Source organism: Narcine bancroftii, chromosome 10, assembly GCF_036971445.1.
Source record: "Narcine bancroftii isolate sNarBan1 chromosome 10, sNarBan1.hap1, whole genome shotgun sequence".
NCBI classification, from domain to species: Eukaryota; Metazoa; Chordata; class Chondrichthyes; order Torpediniformes; family Narcinidae; genus Narcine; species Narcine bancroftii.
Window position 1 is genome coordinate 28218750 of NC_091478.1, and position 23113 is coordinate 28241862.

The 23113-nt window shown below is 40.8% G+C and overlaps 1 protein-coding gene across 2 annotated transcripts in view; it reads right to left on the reverse strand.

Annotated features, from left to right (window-relative positions):
- Positions 1–23113, reverse strand: part of fbxw4 (F-box and WD repeat domain containing 4) — a 118342-nt gene that overhangs the window by 92244 nt on the left and 2985 nt on the right. Inside the window, exons 2-4 of one of the 2 annotated variants that reach the window (XM_069900382.1) lie at positions 5773–5868; positions 4852–5037; positions 2598–2730 (exon numbers count right to left, since the gene is read on the reverse strand). In XM_069900382.1, coding sequence (XP_069756483.1) covers positions 2598–2730; positions 4852–5037; positions 5773–5868 — 415 coding nt within the window. The remainder of the gene's footprint in view (positions 1–2597; positions 2731–4851; positions 5038–5772; positions 5869–23113) is intronic. The other variant, XM_069900383.1, reaches the window with a different exon arrangement.

Consider the following 23113-nt stretch of genomic DNA (forward strand, 5'->3'; position numbering starts at 1 on the left):
GAGGCCAAGTAGTGTCCATCCTGTCATTGTACTGCTTTATTATCCATAAGACTGAGACTCAAATCATTCTGTATCTGTACATTCTGGCAGCTTCGAGGTCAGACTGCAGTCTGCTTTATGTCAGTATTACATTTCTGGGTTACAGTAGCAGCAGAACCGTTCAAGAACTAAAGGAGCATTTGTTCTTCCCAAAACAAAAAGTACAAGTTTTACTTAAGGTCTATTTTATTCTCCAGATTACTTTACATGCCTGTCCCGCATCGGACTTGTCAGCCACAATCGAGCCTGCAGCTGACGTGGACTTTTACCCCCTCCATAAATCTTCGTCCGCGAAGCCAAGCCAAAGAAGACATGCAAGGGGAGGACCCACATTCCATATACACACTAAAGAGTTTGCTAATCTCTGTTTTGAGCTATGATTAGCTTCAATAATCCAATGCTTTGGAAACAGATATGTGGTTTCTGAATTTAGTCAACTACAAAGAAAAATGGAAAAGTTATACCAGAAATACTCAGCAGGTCAGGCAGTGTATGTGGAGAGAGAAAGAGTTAATGCTCGGTTTATGACCATTCACTTCTTCTTTCTCCACAGATGAATCTTTATCCCAAGTGCTTCCATTGATTTTTGTTTCTGGATTGATTTGTATTTTCTTTGCATAGTATGAGCCATCACCTCCTCATCCTGTTGGATTAAACAATGCAAGTTTCTGCAATACCATGGAGGACAAGAGTTCAGCAGAATTCATGACTGGTTGCTGCAATCGTCTTAATCATTCATGAACAATAAAAACAAAATACACTCAGTATGTGGAAGGGTGGCACAATACTGCCCTTCAACTTCATAATCAAACCTCAAATCCAGATTTTGATCAAAAGCTCTTTTATCTGGGGGAATCACAATCCCTCCATGAAGAAATTTTGTGGTGAATTGTACCATGTTGTTGGTGAGAAGGGACACAGTGTGTAAGATTGACCTGGAATCAGCTTAAATTCTTGATCAAAATTACTCAAGTCACAGAATGGAGTACGGTATGATATGGTGCAACAATGGGGTTATCTGCATTGAAAAGCAATTATCCAGTGGAGAGCACGAAGTTCCTTGGAGTTCACTTTCTGAAAAGACTGAAGTAGGTAAGGCTACTGGCCGGCTGCATCACAGTGTGGTACAGTTGCTGCAGAGAAATGGATTGGAGGTCAATCCACAGGACCATAAGAGTGGCAGAGAGAATCACTAGAGTCTCCCTTCTCCCCCATCGACATGATCTATGGTGATCATTGCCTGAAGAGGGTATGCAAAATCATTGAGGACCTCTTCCACCTTGCACACGTCATCTTTCAGCTGCTCCTGTCAGGCAAGAGATACAGGAGGATCAGAGCCAGCACCACCAGGCTGAGGAACAGCTTCTTCCGACGGGCAGTGAGAATGCTGAACAACCAAAGGAACTGCTCACACTAACCATCCAAGACTCATATTCATGAAACACCATTTATTTATTTGTATTTATGAACACTTGTCCTATGCATGCATTGTCTGACTGTATTTGCGTATACTACATCTGGTTATGTGGCTGCCTGTTTTGCACTGAGGACCAGAGAACATTGTTTCATTGGGTTGTACTCGTGTAATCAGATAACAATAAACGTGTGTTAACATGATTTCCTCTTTTATACTGCTCCTCCTTAGTCCAGTATTGCATCCAATAAACTCTCCATGTAACTCAGCACAGACTAGAGATTGAGCTTTCTCTTCCAGAAGATGGTATTTACAAAATCAATTTCCAATTCAAGTTACAAAAGAAAGAAATAGTTATTGCTTCTTTTTCTCTGACAGTAAGGGGTCATTTCTGCTGATGGCGATTCTTTGTCTGGCTTACGCCAAACTACATGCAATTTTGTGTAATATTACATCTGTTTTATTACATGACAATGCAAGAATCTTGAATCCTAAAAATGGAGGACAGAAGATGAAGAAGGCAATTTGAAAGGGCTGCTCCAAATAATGAGGTGATTTTTCCTGCATTTTAGAAGAGATTGGAAACTCCACATACCAAGAGAACGTTAAGTAACCAGAAAACATAGATTTATGATAATTGGTAAGAAAGGACAAGGAAAAGAGGAATTTTTAAAAAACAACCTATTGTGATATAAGGTATCTACATGTAAGGAAGCTGGAAGCAGGTTTAAGAGTAATTTAAAAAAAAAAACAAGTACACACTATTATTGCGCACTACGACAGAAAGAGTACAGAGTGAAAATATTGGGATAATTTTTCAGAGCCAACATTAGTGTCATGGGTTGAATGACCTGCATCTACACCATACATTTCTTTAATAAAGATTATATAACCCATTCCCCCAGCCCAATGTGCAATTTGCCCTTTTCTATACATTAATCAAATTCTTTGCTAGCCTTAGTCAGTTCTTGAAGCTGATGGTAAAAACAAAGATTCATTGCTGGCATTCCAAGACCTCATCTTCTCCTTAGAGTGAGTTAAAAATACTCTTCCCCCCCTCTCAGATAGTGCAAATTCCACTTCTCATAGGAATTAGATTAACTGCCAAGCTGATCTTAACACCAGGCTGCTTCTCCACACCTACCCGTGCTGTCTTGTCTCTTGAGCCACTAACGATGACATGTCCTCGGCTGTCGATGCAGTTGACCTCTTGATTATGTGCTGAGTACTTTGCACAAAACGAGTTGCCACAGTCATGGACAATGATCTTTCCATCCCTGCCAAGGGGTTTAACATATGCTCTTAGCAATGCACACCCGAATTGTTACTAAGCTTAGTATAGCGATATACACACATAGTTCTGAATGTGCCTCATGCAATATTTCAGACAAGAGAAAGAAAACTTTCTGAATTAATGGTGCGCAACAAAGAAAGAAAAAAAAAGGACTTTAATGTAATTTTTTTCCCATGCTCCATCATTACTGGACTTGGATAAAGAGAAAATTGGGACACAACTGAGAGGCAGAGTGGGTGAGCAAGGACAAGGAGCCTTAGAGCTGAAAACCAGTAAGAGCACATTGCACACAAGGAGAGAGAGAGTGGATTGAGTGGGAGGTGGAGAGGGGCCAAGCAGGGACAGGCATAGTGAGGGAGCAGATGTGCATAAGCTTTTGAACAAAAATCCAAAACCAAAATAAAATGAAATGCTTCTTTTTATCTGACCCATACTATGGAAATATAATAACTAATGCCAAGATGCAAATAAGCCTTCTAGCATCATGAGAATTGTAACCACTTCAATATGTCTGCATAATATCCACACAACTAAGAAAGGGTCAACAAGTGCAAGACACTGAACTGGAATTAGTCATTGGTCCTTGTGGCAAAATTTCACAGTCTCACTTGCCCCATTTGGAAATACTAGAGCATAACAGAGGACATTTGAGATCAAAAAATCTCATGGTAGTTACAGCCTCTGCTGTCCCCTATTGGGCAAGTCCATGCAAGAAATTCTCAATTGCCCCATCCTGGAGACCGAAGAACTGCTCACATAACTGTCAAGATGCAGAGCGGATTGCATGAAGACAGGATGGGCATAATCTTCATAGCCTATTAGCTCAAAAGAAAAATCCAGGGAACAGCATCAGCCACCAGTCTTCCCTGTCCTCACAAAACTCTTTCATTCTGTCAACTAAGCGGATTTGTGGATTACCCTTCTCAAATTCAGAAGTTCTGTTCGAGGTCAACTAGAAGATGACATGCAGCCATGATCCAAACAAATCAATCCCAGTGCAGATAGGGGTCAAACAAACCCTGATCATCATTTCAATCTGCTCTCCATCTTTTTTTTTTGGAATATTTTATTTATGATTTTCCAAACTTAAACTAAATCCATCAAAGTCAGTGTTAACAGTATCAATATTGACTACAATTTACAATAATCAATTTTATGCAAAGTTTTCTACAGAGTTCCTCAACATTTAACACTTAACATCTTAACTAATCATAGTTACACACAACCTTGAAGACAATCACAACAAAGATGTGAAACATATATCAGGGTTTGTTCTCCATCTTCTTTACCATAAAATGATATCTCCCTTCTAAAGCTCTCTGGTTGACAAATGGAAGACCGTTCTACCTGCACAGTGAGAATCAGACATCATGTAGATGACACTTATAAATACTTGGAGATGAGCTGCAGGGAACTAACGATAATTCCCTGAAGCATCTACAAGATAAATTTCTTCCACAAATCTCCACTGAACACTACCCTCAGACCATAAAACGTCTTCAAGAACCAGGAAAATCTAGATTTCTTTCCACATTCCAGGAGCTACCTCTCAGGATGGACAGACTGAGATGGTAACACATGTCTCCCTTTACTGCACCAGCTAGCTATGCAAAGAAAAATGTTCACGTTCAAAGATCAAGATCTTAACACCAACACTAAACTCATGGTCTACAAGACAGCAGTGATCTTTACCCACCTCAAGGCACAGGCTACCTACAGCAGGCATACAGAAGTATTGGAAATGTACTAGCATGCTTTGGCAGGATAAGCTAACCAAAATTATCATCCCAAGTCAATGTAGATAACATTCAAGCAGCTTCAAAACATGGGTGCATCATCTACCTGCCTGATACTAGATTCCCAGAAAAATGATTTTCAGGAAACCAGAGTAAATGCTTCAGAGATGTTCTCAAAGATTTCTTTAAAAAAAGTAACATCCATGAAATTCCTGGTCAAGAACAAAGGATAAATGCAAAATACTCACACAACCTACCCACTCAACCCTTCAAGCATCACCTGCCGACCTGTAGGAAAATTTGCAGATCTACAAAACTAGAGTGAAAATATATAATTTTCAACCCCAAAATATGGTCTAAACACTTACCCTCCACCACTGACAACATGTGATTCGTTGACGACAAACCGGCATACATCATCCTGATGACCAGTGTACACATTGATAGGGTGCCGCCGCAGACCAACACTACTGCAACTCAGTGGATAGGCTCGGATATCAGATGCTTGGGAGATGTAGAGCCATTGCTTGTCCAATTGTAACCAAGGTAGCAAACTAAAGAGAAATCAGAATGCTGATTCGATCAACTCTGGATGAAAAGGCAGCACAACTGGGATGCAACCAAATTTATCTCCAATATATATGCCCAAAATCTTGCCTACATAGATCGAGGGAGAGATGGGAATCGGATTTGGGCATTGTAATCAATCCACAATGCTGCTCAGATCTATGTGTAGATAGTATGAGGCTACATCCCCTAAAAAAAGCAACATTACTCTTTTACCTGTACTGTTTCTGCCCTAGGAACATTGATGAGGTAATGCTCAGGGTCATTACTCTGTTGGCATCCCGGTATCAGAATCTGAATGTGAGAGAGTGCCAAGGATGTGGAGGGCTTCCTCATCAAGTTGGAGGTTTGGATCTGGAGCTCAGGTTGCCAATGGTTTGGACTGAAGTCTATGCGATCGCAGAGGGTGTGGCAGCACTGGTGGTAAATCTACGGGCTCTCAGTGACTCTGAGGGACTCTGTTTTGCTTCTCTTTCTCTGACTGTAAGGGACACTGAGCAATTTCTGCTCATAGTGAATCTTTGTCTTACAGCAGACTAAGGGCAACTTCATAAAATATCACATTTGTTTTATTACATGACAATAAAAGAATCTTGAATCTGGTAAATGGCTCCCAGAGTGTCAAATCAAGTGGAAGCCAATACCTTTGAATTAGTACCCAGCATATATCATATTGGGAATAAATGGTACCACAAAAAAGGAAATATCAAGTTGCCACTTACTTGCACTTCCATCTCAGTGTAACCTCTTGACGACACCTCCCGTGTTTCCAGTTCTGAGAGACCTTCACACGCTCTTTTAGAGCGATTTGGCGAAACCTGGAACAGTACAATGCAGAAAAGAAATGAGGACCTACTGCAGTCGTGTCAGTGACACAGATTGAAATCAGTTTTGGCAGTATTGCTAAAACAGTCAACAATAAATTTGTTTTACATTCTGCCCAATTTTTTTCTTTTCCGACTTTAAAAAGAATAGAAAATATCATACAGAGCATAGCAAAGGCTGCCAATTTTGTGTAGCAGTGTGAGGTGATTTAATTTCCTGCACTATCCAATCATCTTTTGGAACTAGCCGAGGCAACTCTGAAGAGAACAGGGTCAGAGGGTTCCACGTCAGAGGAATTTGTGCAGAATGTAATATGGCTTAGCAGCTGGTTTGCTTACACTTCACTCAGAGTTGAACTCTAACCCATTCCACACTGACAGGATCAATTCGCTTTTCCAACTTACTCCTTATAATAGAGAAAAATTAACCTAGCAGCAATGTGGGATGAAGATAGAATCATAGAACATGACAGCACAGAAACAGGCCCTTCAGCTTATCTCGTCTATGCAGAACTCATCCCATCGACCTGCATCCAGACCACAGCCCCCTCCCAGCCAAGTACCTAGCCAATCATCCCGAAATTGAACCTGCATCTACTGCCTCCACTGGCAGTTCATTCCATACTTTCACCATGCTCTGAGTAAAGAATTATCCCTGATGTCAGTTATAGTATAAAAGTAGAACTGCACTTTTGGAGACACAAGATTCCAGATGACACATTACAAGTAGTGGTGATTCAGACAGGGACAAAAGTCTGCAGATACTATGATTGTATTGAAAACACAAAAGTGCTCCAGCAGGTCCCCCAGCATCAAAAGGAGGTAAAGATATGTAACTAACATTTCAGGCATGAGCCCTTATATAGGTTCATTTTTTGAGTTTGCTTTTTTGATACTATAACAAATTAAAATTCAACATAACTATCATCTAATTGTATATATACAATCAGAGCAACGGCATTTTTTCCATTAAATATTTCTCACAGAGAAATGTATAACGTCAACTTGGAAAATGGAAGAGAGCCTGAGAGTACAGCAATGGTACATGGAAATGAATAAATGTATTCCATTGGAAAAAAAAACATATAATTTAAAAAATAAAGTCACATTGTTTGAACAAATTTGGGAACCATACATGGAACATAACAGAGAGAACTTGCCTTGGACCTCCACCCCCTAAAATGATAAGAAGACAAAACGATTTGATTCAGTGTGTAACAAATTGATGATGCATTTTTCTTGTTTATTTTCCTTTGTGTGAAGATATTGTTTTATAGTTTTATTGTATTGTATATGTTGAATATTTATGGGTTTTGGAGGGGGGTGTGAAGAGGGGAGGGAGGGAAAGGGGGAAAAAAGGGAGAAAATGCCACTGCGTATATTTAACGAGAAACATTTGTACATATTTTGGTTGATATGGTTCAGTGTGAAAAATAAAAAAATATTTAAAAAAAATTTCTCACAGAGTAATCACATACAGTATATATGTACAAATATTCTAAAATAATTTACTTAGCTTCATTTATAAGAGTCCCACGTTGACAGGATACCATTCATCAATTTCATAGCCTGTTAGAAGGAGCTATTTCTCACCCTGGATGTCCTGATTTTGATGCTCCTTCCTGATGGTAGTAGGTCAAAATCCTATGTAATGGATGGTAGGGATCCTCAATAATTCTTTACACCTACTTAAGCAATGCTCCCAGTAAATGTCATCAATTGAGGAAAGGGAGAACCCAATGATCTTTGTTTTGATGATCCTCTGTATTGACTTCCAGTCTGATGCTTTGCAGGTACCGTCCCACACAATAATGCAGCCAGACTGTGCTCCTGCAAAATGTCATCAAGATGGGGGCCAGCAGCCTTGCCCTCCTCAACCTGCTTAGGAAGTGTAGGTGCTGCTGTACATCCCTGACTAATGAGGAGGTGTTGAGAGTCCAATATAGGTCATCCGTTATATGCATACCACAGAACTTTGAGCTCTCAACTCTCCATAACAGAGACATTGATGCATCATGGAGAGTGGTCAACCTTTAGTCGCCTGAAGCCCACGATTATCTCCTTTGTATTGTTCCTGTTCTTGCACCATTTGACAAATCACAATGTCATGTGATGCAAAATTAAGCAGGTAGGCCTATCCTCCTTGGGGTTCATAACACCACAAGATAATCTAATTGAAACATAAAATTCTGAGGTGGTGTGACACAGTTGATGCTGACATGTTGTTTTGCTTATGGTGGAATCCGCAACTGGGTAATGTTGGAGATTAAGAATCACATATTTATAATTAGAAAGTGTCCTTTTGTTTAAAAAAATAGGAAAATTGTGGATCAGATAGCATCCTCCAGACAGAGAATCTCCAGAACATCAAAATTCTTAATTCTTCCAATTGTGATAGTATTCTATGAATGGGCCCCACGTCTTTACAAATTGAAACTTTCTATCTTTAATGTTGTATTTATTTTTCTCCAAGAGTAAATAGGACATTACATCATGTAACTACTGTGTATGGGTAGGTAAAGAATCATCTTTCCATTTCAATAAAATTCCTCATCTCCCTTGATTACAGGGAGGGGGGTACATTAGATTGAGTTTTTAAGCTTTTTTTCTTTTTATCAATTTTTATTTTGATTAACTTGGTAAATATGGGGTTAGCATGGTTATCATAGATTAATTGTTTCTCATGTAGATCAAGGAACTGTCTAATGTAGTTCCATAGCAGCAGCTACACTGCTACTGAAAGAACACACAACCAGACGGGTTGAGCTCAGTGAGCAGAAAACTGGTTTATTGCTGGCTGCCGGGCTGGACTTATACTCCCAGCCCAGACCTGGCTGAGAACCACGCTAGGTGGGGTGCCAACATCACTCGGGCATCACGTGGTCCCCCAGCGCGGCCTTCTGAGCCCAGTGCTGAGAAGAAGGGGAAACCCCCAACTGCACCATTTTGGCCAGCTGCCCCGCCACGTGGATTACAAACGGGGCCAGTTTGCCTGCCTAGTGGCATGCCGCCACAGTTCCATAGATTTTTTTTGTATTTGAGATGACTTGAGTTTTCCTTAAAATTTTATATACAAATTTATATGTTAAACTCAATAAAAATATTTAAAAAATAAAGTCTCCTTTCAGATGATAACAATGAAGATTTTGCTTCCTGAACACTTGTGGGTGTATTTTATGCATTTTGGGCTGTTGATCATAAAAATCACCTTAAATTTTTCCTATAACATACCATTTTTTTTAGATGCAACCTATTTTTTTGGGATATCCTGTCATATTTTAAGTCTACTTCTCACAGTGCATGCTGTTTTGGTCAGTCCAAGCATGCCAAGCCATGCCCACAGTGCAGGTGCTATGTAAATGTTGTCTTAGCTTGGGTATGCTTGAATGGCATTAATCTACATCCAGCTGATTGACAACGTGCTTCAAGTGTCCAAAACCAGGAAGTGCAACATGTTATTGAAAATTCATTTTTGGGATCTGCACTTGGACATCTTCCCCGCTGATCTTGGTGCAGTCAGTGATGAACATGGTGATAGGTTTCATCAGGACATTGTGCATTGTGGCCATGAAAAAGCAGTATCAGGGCAACTGGAATCTATCAATGCTTGGCCAACTATTGTTGGATGCTGACATGAAAGGCATCAGATGCTGAGCACATTTATAGTTCAGTTAAACTAATGCAGTGTATCAGCATCATTATGCGATTAACTTTTATTGATTAGAGCATGTTTAATTTAATGTTTCTCCAACTTCTTGCGTGATACAGCAAATCTGAAATGATTTGTATTTTTTTTTTTTTAATTTTTTTATTTTTCACACTATGAACCATATTAACCAAAATACACACAAACATTTCCCTCTTGAATATACACAGTGTCATTTTCTCCCCTTTTTCCCCCCTCCCTCCTTCCCAAAATGATTTTTGTGTTCAGCTTGAAGTTGTCTATCATAATTCCAATTTTTTTTTCCCAGGAAGAAAACCTTTGGAAAAAAATTGCTGTCTAATGTAATGAATTATTAGAATTTTCCATCCCAGTGAGATGAGGATACTGAGAAACAATTAAGTATCCTGAACTAGAGAGGTCTTTAGGCTTTGCAAAAATGAAGGATTGTGGAAATCAGGTAGGAAACAAGAGTTAGGGCCGAGAATGATAGAGCAAGTTTATATGGTCACCTCTTGACCCTATTTCTTTTGTTTTTATATCTCTTTTGGTTCAGAGTCAATTAATTCTTGATTACTATTCTGAAGTACCTTGGTACATTTTACTACAATAAATGGACCTTATTGCAAATGTGCAGCAAAGACTTGGAGCTTTTTGGTCAATACTTGCTCCTCAATCACACTGCCATGAAGTAATCGTTCACTTTGCATCTATGGAGAGTCCACATTGTCTACAATTGTGACAGCTCTTCAAAAGTAATAGACTGGATAGTAAGTGCATTGATATGTGCAGTGGGGTGTTACAAAAACTCAAACTTTTCTTTGTCACACATTCAACAACATTAGCAGTTGTAAACTGATCAACTGGTGTGGAGAAGTATGTCTTATGGGTCACCTGACCTGTCAGCAGTGCTGTGACCACCCTGCTAAGCTTTGTAAATACCTGGAGCCGATTCATACAAGCAGAGTGCTTGTGCATTGGAGTAGGCTAAGGTGCACATGAGCACTGCAAAAGAAAAAGTCTGAAAGAGTTCAAGAGAGCAGTGGGCATTCATGGGCAACACCTGCTGTCATCATTCTTGCTTCCTTGGTATGAGGTCTCAGTCTTCCACGCACCATCTCCCACTCCCTCCTCAAAGCAACTCAGCTGAGATCGGGAATGTGTCGTGTCAGAGTTCATAGGGGCAACACACATCCAGATTCGTGGACAAGGCAGGGAAGCAAGTGTTTAAAAACCATAAAAGGCAATAATAAGAACTGCTGCTTAAGAGCGAGCCAAGAGTGTGAAGGCAAAAAAACTTCTGAATCATATTATTAGTAGCAGAATATCACAATGGGAATGGGGCCGGTGGTAGCAGGGATGCGTTGGTGATAGTGGGAGGTGGATGGGGGCAGGGAAAGAACATGGAGCAGCAATTGTGGGCTATCCCCAGAGGGAGCAACTAGGATCCGTCAGCCAGAGCTTTGTGAGTTTGCTCACAGCATGCCTTCCAAGTAAGATGGCTAAGAGCTTTTCTCATTCACAGAGTCATCAATTTTTACAGCAAACTTCAGATTGACATGTTGACTAAAAAAAATTGAGTTTCCAAAGTGCATTTCAAGATTTCATGAATTCCCTCACACCTTATATCCAACAGAGTCAATTTTGATAACACAAGAGGCAAAGCTGACAAATTATAAAATTATGAATGGAACAGATAAAATAGAAGCAGAGAGGTTGTTTTCACTGGACACAGCCTCAAGATTCAGGGAAGTAGACTTAAGATGAGGAGAAACACATTTAACATGAGGAGGAACAGATTCCCCCAGAAAGTGGTGAATTTGTGGTATTTTCTGCCCAAGCAGTAGAGGCTGGCTTATTAGATTTTAGGTACACGTATAAAGTTTTGAGTCTTGAGGGGGAATTAAAGGTAATGGGGAATGGAGCTTAATCCATGACCAGATCAGCCATGATCTTATTGAATAGTGGAGCTGGTTCCTCGGGGCAGATGGCTGGCCCTTGCTTCTCAATTTTGCAGAGCAAGATCTCATAAAGAGCAAAGTGCTGTCCTGATGATGTTGGCTTAGCATTAAGTATTAGCTAAGATATCAATGAGAACTCCAAGAGTCAATTTTGAAGTGATGACAGAACTTTTCACCTCCATCTGTGGAGGCAGACATTACCTTACTTTAGTGTCTCATCTCCTCAAATACTCTCAGCATGGCTTTGAGGACATCCGCTATGGTTCTATAAACATGCCTGCAATTAGATTTGAACCCACAATCTTCTGATTCAAAGTCAAGAGTGCCGTCCACAGAGCTACGCTGGAAAGTACAGCCAAATAACAACACATAGTGATGGTAGAAATTGTCTCAAAGATTGATGTGGAAGATAGGGCCTACTGTGAAGCATGTTGTGGTTGAGTAACTTGCCAACAGTCACAGTCCATGGCCCTTTGGGAGAAGACGCAAACAGAATAACTGCTGTCTGAGCAGAAGCATGCCCTCAATGGCTTGAGCACAGAAAAGGAAGATTGTAAAGAAAATATACAAGGTTACATCTTTGGTAATCTGAGACCCCTTCCCCCAAAGCATCCAACCCCAATATAAAACACCTATTTGGGTCAAAGTGCAAAGGTCAGAAAGCAGCTCACTTATTTTAAGCAGTTGCCATTTGCTGTTCTGAAGAAACAAATGTGAGACACATATGTTCACCAACAATAGATCTTCATCTCACACACGCATGCACACACAGAGAGCAGACTGTAAATCATCAGTGCGTTTGCAGTGGAGCAGGAGTTCCACACCCTCCTCAGGCAATCTTGCTGTCACATTTCACACATCATGCTGTACTTATGCCCTGTTCTCCATTACGTTTTCAAAGCAAATAATCCCTCCTTTTCACCTCCCATTACCCAACTCTCCTTTCCCAGAACCTCCATCAGATTTCAGAAATCCTCTTTCAAATTACCACAGAAAGCATCAAGTCAAGTTTATTGATATCTGATTACACAAGTACAACCCAACGAAACAGCGTTCTTTGGTCTTCAACGCAGACACATAACCAGACATAACACACGTACAGACAAACAATACATATGCAGGACAAGTATTCAACCGATGGTCAGAACACTTCCAATCTCTTTCCAATGTGAACCACAACTAATCCACATCTGAGCTTCAAGCATCCACATCTCCCATGGTTCAAGCAGACATACTTTTATGCTCATGAACATTGCAAGTCAAAGTCTTCTACATTGGCTTCATCCTGAAATGTTTCTAATTTCTTGGTTGAATCGCCTTCACAAGATATAGGAACAGAAGTTGGCCTATCAAGTCTGCTCTGCCATAATCATGACCCAAATCATTCACCCACTTAGACCCACCCCCCATAACCCTTGATGCCCTGACTAATCAAATACCTGTCAATCTCTGCCTTAAATACATCCAATGACTCTGCTTCCACAGCTGCCTGTGGTAACTAGTCCGACAGACTTACAACTCTCTGACTAAAGAAAGTTATGCCCTCTTGTCCTAAAATCCCCTACCATGGGAAACATCCTTGCTGCAACTATTCTGTCCAGGCCACCTTCAAAATTAAGTGCATGGGTCTTTTGGCTAGTGATGATGAAGAGCATCACTGAGCTCTGGATGATGGCTTTTACTTAATACATTGATCTTCGTACATAATTCTTGTTCCATGGCAGATGGATAGGAGAGCAATGTATGGCAACATAGACAGTAATTAGTAATGTTGCTTGAAAGATTAACATTAGCTAGCAACCAGGGAGTATCCTCTTGCTCTTCTCCAGAGGCATTTGTAGAGATTAAACAGGGCCTCCTCTTAACATCTTATCAGGGAGATGATACCCACATTTCCTCATTTCAGTATTGGTGGAGTTAACCTAGATCAAGTGCTCAAGCATCTGGTGTGGAACCTGAACTTGCATAATTCTTCCTTTGCATTGGCTACATTCCAAAAATGACATGCAGTTGGCAATCTGCATGTGCTCCTCATGTGTCACCTGATCCACTCTGGTTTGAAAATCAACTTCTTGGGAGGCATGTACAGCATTCTGGAAATAAATAACCTTACTTTCTTTTCTAAAATGGAAATGCCACAAGATCATTCATAAGATGAATTTAACATGAAAAAAATAACCAAAACTCTCCACAGAAACATTTCAAAACAAATACCTGTATCTGAACATCAGTGATACAAGATGTTGGGGAAAATGACCAAAATGTTTCAATTAAAGGGTTAAGTTTTTATGAAGTTTCTTAAGAGTTGGAATGAGACAAAGATTTAGGGAAAGAATTCCAATGCTTTTGGTTAAGGAAGCTGCCAACTGGAAATGACCAAGAGAGATAGAACAGTGCAGATAACAATATTATGGAAGGGAGGCTCATGACCAGAGAATCATAATGAGTTTATCGTCACTCAAGTACAATGAACATTTGCACCAAAATTCTTATGCTAGAGCTAACAGGTACCTTTGTTAAATTTTTAAAAAATATTTTATTTTTTATTTACCACACGGTAGAAGCGAATTCTAGCCATTGAAACCCTTGCCACCCAATAGTATGTTAAATATAAAAGGGAGATAGACTGATGAATAGAGTGACAGCTATAAGAAGTCCAAGGAAAAAATGTAGCATTTGAAGTTGCATTTTTTAATAAATAAATTAAAATTTATTAAATTAATGCATAAATAAATAAATCAATATAGGTTTTGAGCCATGTCCATGCAGTGAAATATGAAATTAAAAGATGATTGAAAAAAAAATTCTGTTTCAGTCTGCTCAGATCCCAGGAAGCAAGATGGTGTCTGTGACCAGTATTTGTCCCAGGAACTGAAATTATTGGGCTAACTGTTCCAATATTTAGCCGAAAACATTACCTCTCATTCAAAATTCCATGAACAACAGCTTGACAACAAAGAGATAGGACAATATTGCTGAAGAAGTTGAGAAGTAATGGGAAGCCAAACATGCATCCACTCTCTGAAATGGTGAGAGAGCAGAACATATATCTATATCATAGAGTTGTACAGCACAGAAACTGGCTCTTTCAGCCTATCTTCCCCACGACTATCTATGCTGCCATTTGCCTGCATTAACCACATATCCTTCTATCTAAGAAGCTGTCAAAATTATTTTTTAATGTTGTAACTGCCTTTATCACCTCCTCTGCAGTTTGTACCATATATCCACAACCATCTCAGATCTCTTTTAAATTTCTTCTCTCTTACTTTAAAATTATGCCCTCTAGTTCTGGACTTCCCTGTCATGGGACAAATATTCTATCTATCCTATCTATGCCCCTCATAATTTTATAAAATGCTATATGGTCACCTCAGCCACCTACATCCCAAAGAAATTAAACCCAGCCTATCCAGTTTCTCCTTATAACTACAGAACTACCCATTGCTGTGATTCTCTAACTATAAACAGATAGAATCCAGTATAGTTTGACCCACGGAGAAGAGGTAGAGGAAATCAACATGGCCACAGGGTCAAATATTGCAAAGTAGGAAGTGTGGACTCTCTTTTTTTATAATTAGCTAGATCAGGGCTGCTTTGATACTGTAGCAGTGTCAAAGAGCCAATTAGGATTTTAAAAAAAGGAGCTCCGGATAAGATTGCAACAATTTGGAAGGCTATACAACATTCAAGTACTACCACAAACCCATGCTTGCTTATGTTTAGAAGCCCACTTTTTTTTGCATCTTAAAATTCTGGCTTGCAGCCTGTCACAATTGCCAACAAATTGTCCCACACAGATCAGAGTAAGGAGGAAAGAGCAACAGTCAGCTAAGCAAGGCAGAGGAAAGGAAAGAGCACAAGAAGAGAAGTGCAAGTAAGAAATACAGTACATATTGTACACTGGACAACATTTATTCCCCAAAAAGTTTGCTTCCTGAAAGAAAAAAAATGGGAATTATGATAGACAACTTCAAGATGAACTGTATTACACAGGAAGTTGGAAAACATTAGCTTTTATTGAATTTATCATGTTTAATTGCATAATGACTGACACATTAAAAGTCAATGGACCTAAAAATGTTTTGCTCCTAAATTTCATTTGGACTCAGCGTCTGATGCCTCTCGTGTCAGCGTCCAACAATAGTCGGCCAGCATCAATGGATTCCAGTTGCTCTGATACTGCAATGTCCAGGTGAAACCTTTCACCATGTTCGTCACTGACTGCACCAAGATCAGCAGGGAAGTCCGTGCGAGTGCAGAAAATGAGTTTTCAATGATATGGTGCACTTCATGGTTTTGTCTGCTTGAAGTAGACTTAAAATAAGGCAGGAAATCACAAAAGTAGGTTAGATCTTAAAAACAGCAAGGTGATAAGAAAGTTTTCATGATCAGCAGCCCAAAACCCATAGAATACATCCAAAAGTGGTCGGGAAGCAAATCCAGTGATATCAGGACAGATAAAAAAGATTCAAGACAAAAAGTCAAGGAATGGGGAGAAGAAAGGAAAGAGTTACAAAAGGAGTTCTTGAGTACAGATCTAAGAGTTGAGACAGCGAACGGTTGCCACTGTTGTCAGAGTACTAGGAGAATGAGTGACAAAGGCCAGTGTCCAAGAACAGGATGAATATAATGTGGGGCACAGTTGCAGAGAGCCAGGAGGAGGGGTTGGTGATTGGGATGCACAAACCTAACCAGGGATGTGCAGTAGATGGGGGATGGAACTGGTGCAGATCAGTGATGGTGCTCGTGAAGTGAGGTTTTGTGCATAACATGCCATTGTTTCCTGAACAAGTTACTTAGTAATGAATTATTTTAACAACTGGCAAGGAGAACGCTGGATTATCATTGACATAAGATAAACAAAAAGAGTTGATTTGTACAGCGCCTTTTTTGTACAGGTCCAAAGCATTTTGCAGTCAATGAAATACTTTTGAAGTAAAACAAAATTCTGCAGACACCGTGACTTAAATAAAAACAAAATGCTGGAGAAACTCAGCTGGTCGAACAGCATACTTTATATAGTGAAGATATATAACCAACGTTTTCAGTTTGAGCACTTCATCAAGGTATGAGCAAAATGGTGGGAGGTGGGGAGCACAGACCCAAAGCAGGAGGTAATAGAGGTCAACTTACGATGGGGTTTGTTCTGGGACTTGAATCCTGAGGTGAAATTATCATGTTGGGGCTACCTATATTAGTAGAATTCTACCTTGTCCCTGCTGGGAGGCTGATGTCCCCGCTGCTGCCGTCCCGGGATGAGGCCAACGCCTCTGCTCCTGCTGGGAGCCCAAGGTGGAGCCAGGTAACTAGGGGCAGCAGCGTACAATGTGATTTGGGACACATGCACAGATTGCCGTCGCTCTCTCTCCTCTCCGTGTTCAATCTCTCTCCCTCTCTAGCGACGGCAATCTGCGCATGTGTTCCAAATCACTTTTTTTTTTAAACTGCATGGGGTCCGTCAAAGCATGATACAGGTAGACCCCAACTTACCTTTATTCAAAATGGAATCATATAATTGTAACTTTGAAATATCACGTCGGGTCTATCTGTATGTGGATGAAGAAAGCAGGGCACAACAACAAGAGGGAGGAGGGATGGCTCTGTGAAAAGAGAGGGAAGGGGTGGAGAGCTACAGAAAAGAAGACAAAGGGAAAGGGTTGGGAGGGAGAACAGAGAGTAAGCTAGCAGAAACCAGAGACATCAATGTTAATGCCATCCGGCTGGAGAATGCCTAGACTGAAAACCAACTGTTGTTCCTCCAATTTACAGGTGGTCTTAGTGGGATAGTACATGAAGCAGGGAAGATGTGTACTTTGAAGTGTGGCCATTGCTGCAATGTAGGAAATCAGTTCAAGGCATTGACAGGACATGTGTTGGTATTGGAGATGGGAATAACAGTCCTTTGTTGGGATCAGGACGTGATCAATGCAAAACGGCCTTGAAAAGAACAGCAAGCTGGGAAATCAGAGTGGACTGAGAAGGCAAAAGCTCCGTAGAATTGGGCCATGTTAATGAAAGGAAATCAGTGGTCGTGATGATGAAAACCTTGGAGTTTGACTGTGATCATCAAGTTGAATTAAGTACCAAATGAACAGTCGGACAGGAGGAAATCCTTTTCGGGTGGTACAGTTGAAAAGCAATTAGTGCAGCTGCCTCACTGCTCCAGATTCCCAGGTTTGACCCCTAGCCCCAGATGCTGTGTGTGTGTGGAATTTGATTGTTCTCTCCTTGACTGTACGGGTTCCTCTGGGTGCTCCAGTTTCATCCCATATCCAAAAACTGTACCAATAATTTAATTAACTGCTGAAAATGATCAATGAATGCAAGTTAATAAAAAATGATCAAGAGGGAGTTGATTGGCATGTTTGAGCCAGACTGGATTGCAGGGATGCATCATCAAAGCACCATCAAACCACATCTTAACCAGAATTAGAATCAGAATTTATTCTCATGAAATTTGTTTTTTTTTCCAGCAGCATCACAGGTGCAAATTTTCTAAGTCCTTTTTTTAAAAATTGTGGAAAAGAAGGGAAAGTGAGGTAGCATCCATGGTTCATTGTCCATTCAGAAATCTGATGGCAGAGGGGAAGAAGCTGTTTATATACCGTTGGGTGTTCAAGTCAAGTTTATTGTCATCTGATTGCACAAATACAACCTGACGAAACAGCGTTTTCTGGTCCTCAGTACAAAACTCAAAGACACACAACCACACAATACACATACAGAACAAGTATTCAATAAATATTGTTTAGTGAACAGGAGAGTCTCAGATGGTTAGTGCGAACAGTTCCTTTGGTCATTCAGCATTCTTACTGCCTGTGGGAAGTTGTTCCTCAGCTTGGTGGTGCTGGCTCGGATACTCCTGTATCTCTTTCCCGACGAGAGCAGCTAAAAGATGCTATGTGCAGGGTGGAAGGGGGTCATCAATGATTTTGCGTGCCCTCTTCAGACAACGATCCCAGTAGATCACATCGGGCCGGGGGCGGGGGGGGGGGGGGGTGGGGTGAGGAGGGGGACTCCAATGATCCTCTCTGCCACTCTTATAGTCCTGTGGATTGACATTGAATCCATTTCTCTGCAGCAACCATACCACACTGTGATGCAGCCAGCCAAGTCACTCTTGATAGAGCCGCTTTAGATAGTTGACATAATGGTAGCTGGTAGCCTTGCCTGGTTCAGTTTTCTCAGAAGTGCAGTTGGTGTTGCCTCTTCCTGACAAGTGAGATATGTGTCCATGATAGGTCACTAGTTGAGTGAGCTCCAAGGAACTTGGTGCTCTCAATTACAGAGTTGTAGGGATGGTAAGCATGATAGCAACAGCATTGTCAACAGAGGGGCCAGCCAGTGCCAAATAAAAAATCCACCAGACAAAAAAAAGTCAACAAACATAGTTTCAGATCTTAATTTAAACATTCTCTTTATGGAGGGGTCGGTCGGTCAGGGGTGGGGATGTGATAAACAGATCTTTGACTGGGGGGGGGTGGGGGCCATCCTACACTTAATGACATTTGCTAGAATTTGACAATATCGCAGCATACACCTCTCGACTTAATAAAACAGTTCAATGCTTCTCACCTCCACTAAACCCCCACCCCACTACCACCAACCCCCCCTTCCCCTTCCATTTCTTCTTCAAACCACATTCCCATCAGCTTTTGTTTCATGCCATTGTTCCCCGAGGCCACTTAAAAATGATTCAGGCAGTAAATAATCATCTCACATAGCTGTTAACACACGTTACAGTGGCCGCTTCGCACACAGAATGCCTCGGTGTTCCATTTTCCCATCCTCTTGCCATAGCCTCGGGCACTTCTCTTTTCTCTTTCTCTCCACCCTCCACCTGCCCCGAGCCCTGTATATCTTTTGACACTTTCTTTTTAGTGTGATTGCATTCCTAGACATCTGACTTAAAGTCACCCATTCCACATCTTTGCTCTTGTGATCATCAAAGCCAGGCGAGAAAATGATTTGCTTTCACAGGGTCTACTGATTCAGGTTGGGGAAGGGGATGGAATCACGAGCTTGTCGCTTGAAAGGCAAAGCAATTTTCTGAAATAGCAGTTAGTCCTCTCTCAAAGAACAAAAAAGTCTTGTGTCTGTTCCCTTTCAGTTTTACACCTAAAGAAGTCTCTGTTGTAATGCAGAAAACATCACAGCCAATTTGCATATAGCAAGATTAATTAAATATAAAATTGATAATGACCAAAAACCTGTAATAATGGATAAACAAAGGTGAAGACATAAATGAGCTTACCTACTCATTTTACAAGATTATTTTATGTTTACTGGACTCAATGGACCCGGTGGGATAGTTCCCCGAGCAGACCGTCCAGCTCATCTGGCAGAATGCTTCATCGCCATGGTTCACAAACATGTACCAGGACTTGGCCTGGCTGGCAGTGAGGGGAGACCTCCCAGTCAGATCCCTCCTGTACAATCAGAACATCACACACATTGCCCTCGAGATGACTGTGGTGGAGTGGAGACGGTCACCCAGCTCTTTGCTGAATGCAAATTTGCAAAGAGTGTGTGAAGAAGGATGAAAGGGTCTTGGTCACAGTTCTTTCCCAGCAGCAGCTAAAAGTTCCAATCTCCACATCATACCTAAAGCACATTTCTGAGATTTCTGGTTTGGATTATGTAATTTTTATGGTGTGAGATACAGGTGATGCATGAAGTTGTATTGCACCAACCTGTACCTGGGATTAATAACACCTGTCATGCTATCCAGATACAGATCTGTCCTGCAACACTCGTGGATTGTTGTGCCAAAGAAGACATTTATTTATTGACTAAATTTCCACCTTCTACACCTTTGCCCGAAACAAAGCCATCTCTAAACTCCTGTACTTAGGCTTCAGCACCCCCCTCCCCATTTCAACTGGGTCTTCAACTCTTCCAATAATAATGTTTAACACCTGTGCCTCACAAGGCTGCATATTCAGACCCTTACCATACTCTCCACACACATGGTTATGTGGCCCAATTCTGCTCTAACCCAATCTACAAGTTTGCAAATGATACCACAGTTGTAGGCCACATCTCAAACAATGAGAAGATGGACTACGGAAAGATAGAATAAAGTGGCAAGGGACCAGGACAACAACCTCTTCCTCAATGTCAGCAAAATGAAGGAGCTGGTCATCATCTTCAGGAAAAGAGCTGAAACACATATCCCTGTCTGTATCAACTGTGCTAAGATCATTAATTTTTAAACTATAAACATCTCCAACAATTTAATCCATTATCTGTTTATTTCACATTATTCCTGATACAGTGAGAAGGGTTCTTCCACAAGCAGTCTAACAGGTCAACTCTAACATTTCATATCACCATATTAAGTAGAAGAACAAGAGCTCAATTACAGAGGATAGAGTTACAGTGAAAAAAGATCTATTAGTACAAATCAAGGGCAGCAAGATGAGGTGCTCATTCAGAAGCCTTATGGTTTCAGGAAGAAACTGTATTTAAGATTGTTGGTGTGTGGTTTCACACCCTTGAACCTTCACCCCAAAAGGATAGAGAAGAGTGTGTGCCCAGGTCCAATGGGCCCTTCAGTGTGCTGGCTGCCTTTCCTGCACAGCAGGAAATGTAGATGGAGTCCATAGAGGGGAAGGAATTTAGCATGATGTTCTGAGCTACATTCATTAATTTCTGTAACTTCATCCAATCTTGAGCAGAGCAGCTCCTGCCTCACACTGTGATTCACTTAGCACAGTGGTTCTCAACCTTTTTCCCCTCACATAACACTGTTGCAATCCTTTACCACATAGCATTTATGACATAGGGATTACTTAATGTGGTGTGTGAGTGGAAAGAAAAAGGTTGAGAACCACTGACCGAGCAAGTCTGTTTTCGATTTCTGCCAACCTCCTCTCCTTTTCCCCCCCCTCCCTTCCCTTCCCAGTCAGCTCTCTGCACCTTTTCTTCTCTATTCATCTTGCCATCACTCTGCTGTGGTCTCCCTCCCTTCTCCACTATTACCTCCTGCCTTTGCAAACACACCTCCCCCTTACCCTTTTATTTAGATGCCTCCTGACATTTATTCATACTTTGATGAAGGGCTCAAGCCCAAAATGTAGGCTATGTATTGTTATCTTTGCTATATAAAGGACATTGTGTGACCTGCTGAGTTTCTCCAGCATTGTGTTTTTACTTCAGCCATGGTGCCTGCAGACTTTCGTGTTTTACCAGACTTTCGCTGGTGGATCTGTAGAAGGGTTAAGGGGGACATGACAAACTTCCTTAGCCTTCTAAGAAAGTAGAGGTGTTGGTGCACTTTCTTGACCACCATGCCAATGTGTTTGTCCTGGTCCAAACACTTTGATGTTATAACCAATAAAGCACCCCAACACCTTCAGAAGCACGAGGAAATTCAGCATGCCGCCAATGTCTTTTACTAATTTTTATAGATGTACCTTAAAAGGTATCCTGTCCAGATGCATCACAGCTTGGTATGGGAAATGCTCTGCCAAAGACAGCAAGAACCTGCAAAGAGTTGCAAACATAGGTCAGGCATTATGCAAACCAATCTTCCCTCCACTGACTCAGTTTTATATTTCATGATGCCTCAGGAAGGCAGCCAACATGTTAAAAGATTCATCTAACCCCAGTTACACTCTCCTCTCCCTCCCATCCAGCAGAACATAGAGGAGTTCAATAAAACAACCCTCAAGACTCAAGGAGAGTTTTGTTGGCTACCATTATCAGACTTTTGAATGGACTGCTCATTAGTAAAATGATGCTGCCATTGCACTGTTGTAACCAAACATTTTCACAATAATACTATACTCAACATTTTTGTTTTGCATAACCTGTTGTGCTTTAAGTACATGTTGATCTACCTTGACTGCACACAAAACAACTTTTTTTTTTCACATGCGGCAAGTTTATTCAATTCAAAAGAAATTAGACAAAAGAATGGGGGAAATTGTAAAATGAAAAGCAGGTTGACAAGCATAGCAGATCAGGTGGGGCAAGCTAATTTTTCTAACTTTCACCTGAGCACGTTCAGTTCCAAACTTAAATAATGGTACATATCAAGATATAAAGTCTCTCTCACATGAGAATAACTTGCGACCCTACTTTCAAAGCTGTAACCAAATTCTGGGTATCCAGAATTGTGGTTGAATATAAATCACTGCTTTTATAAATAACCATCTGTTCTATGAACATGAAGGGGATGTTACTTCAGAGTTATGGGAACACTACAATGCAACACTCAGCGATGCCAGCAAACCACAAGGAATAAACAACACCATTAAACCCAACATTATTACTGCTTTACTGGATTAACTTTACCAGATAAATCATTAACATAGAGTAGGTAGAGAATTTGTTATGACAGCTCATGGGGTATAACTGATGTACTATCCATTGTGCTCACAGTTCCTATGGCTTGCCACCAATGAGGTGTAGTACCATATTGTAATAGTCCACTCCTGAATACCAAGCATTGCCCATCTGGTTCTTGACATCCAAGCCAAAGTATATAGCACAGCCCTGCTACAAAAGACCAAGAGTGATCTTGTGTGTATACTTTGTATGCCACAATCACTGCTTACTTCATTTACCCTGTAGAAATTACCCCTGCTTTTACTGGGAGACATTG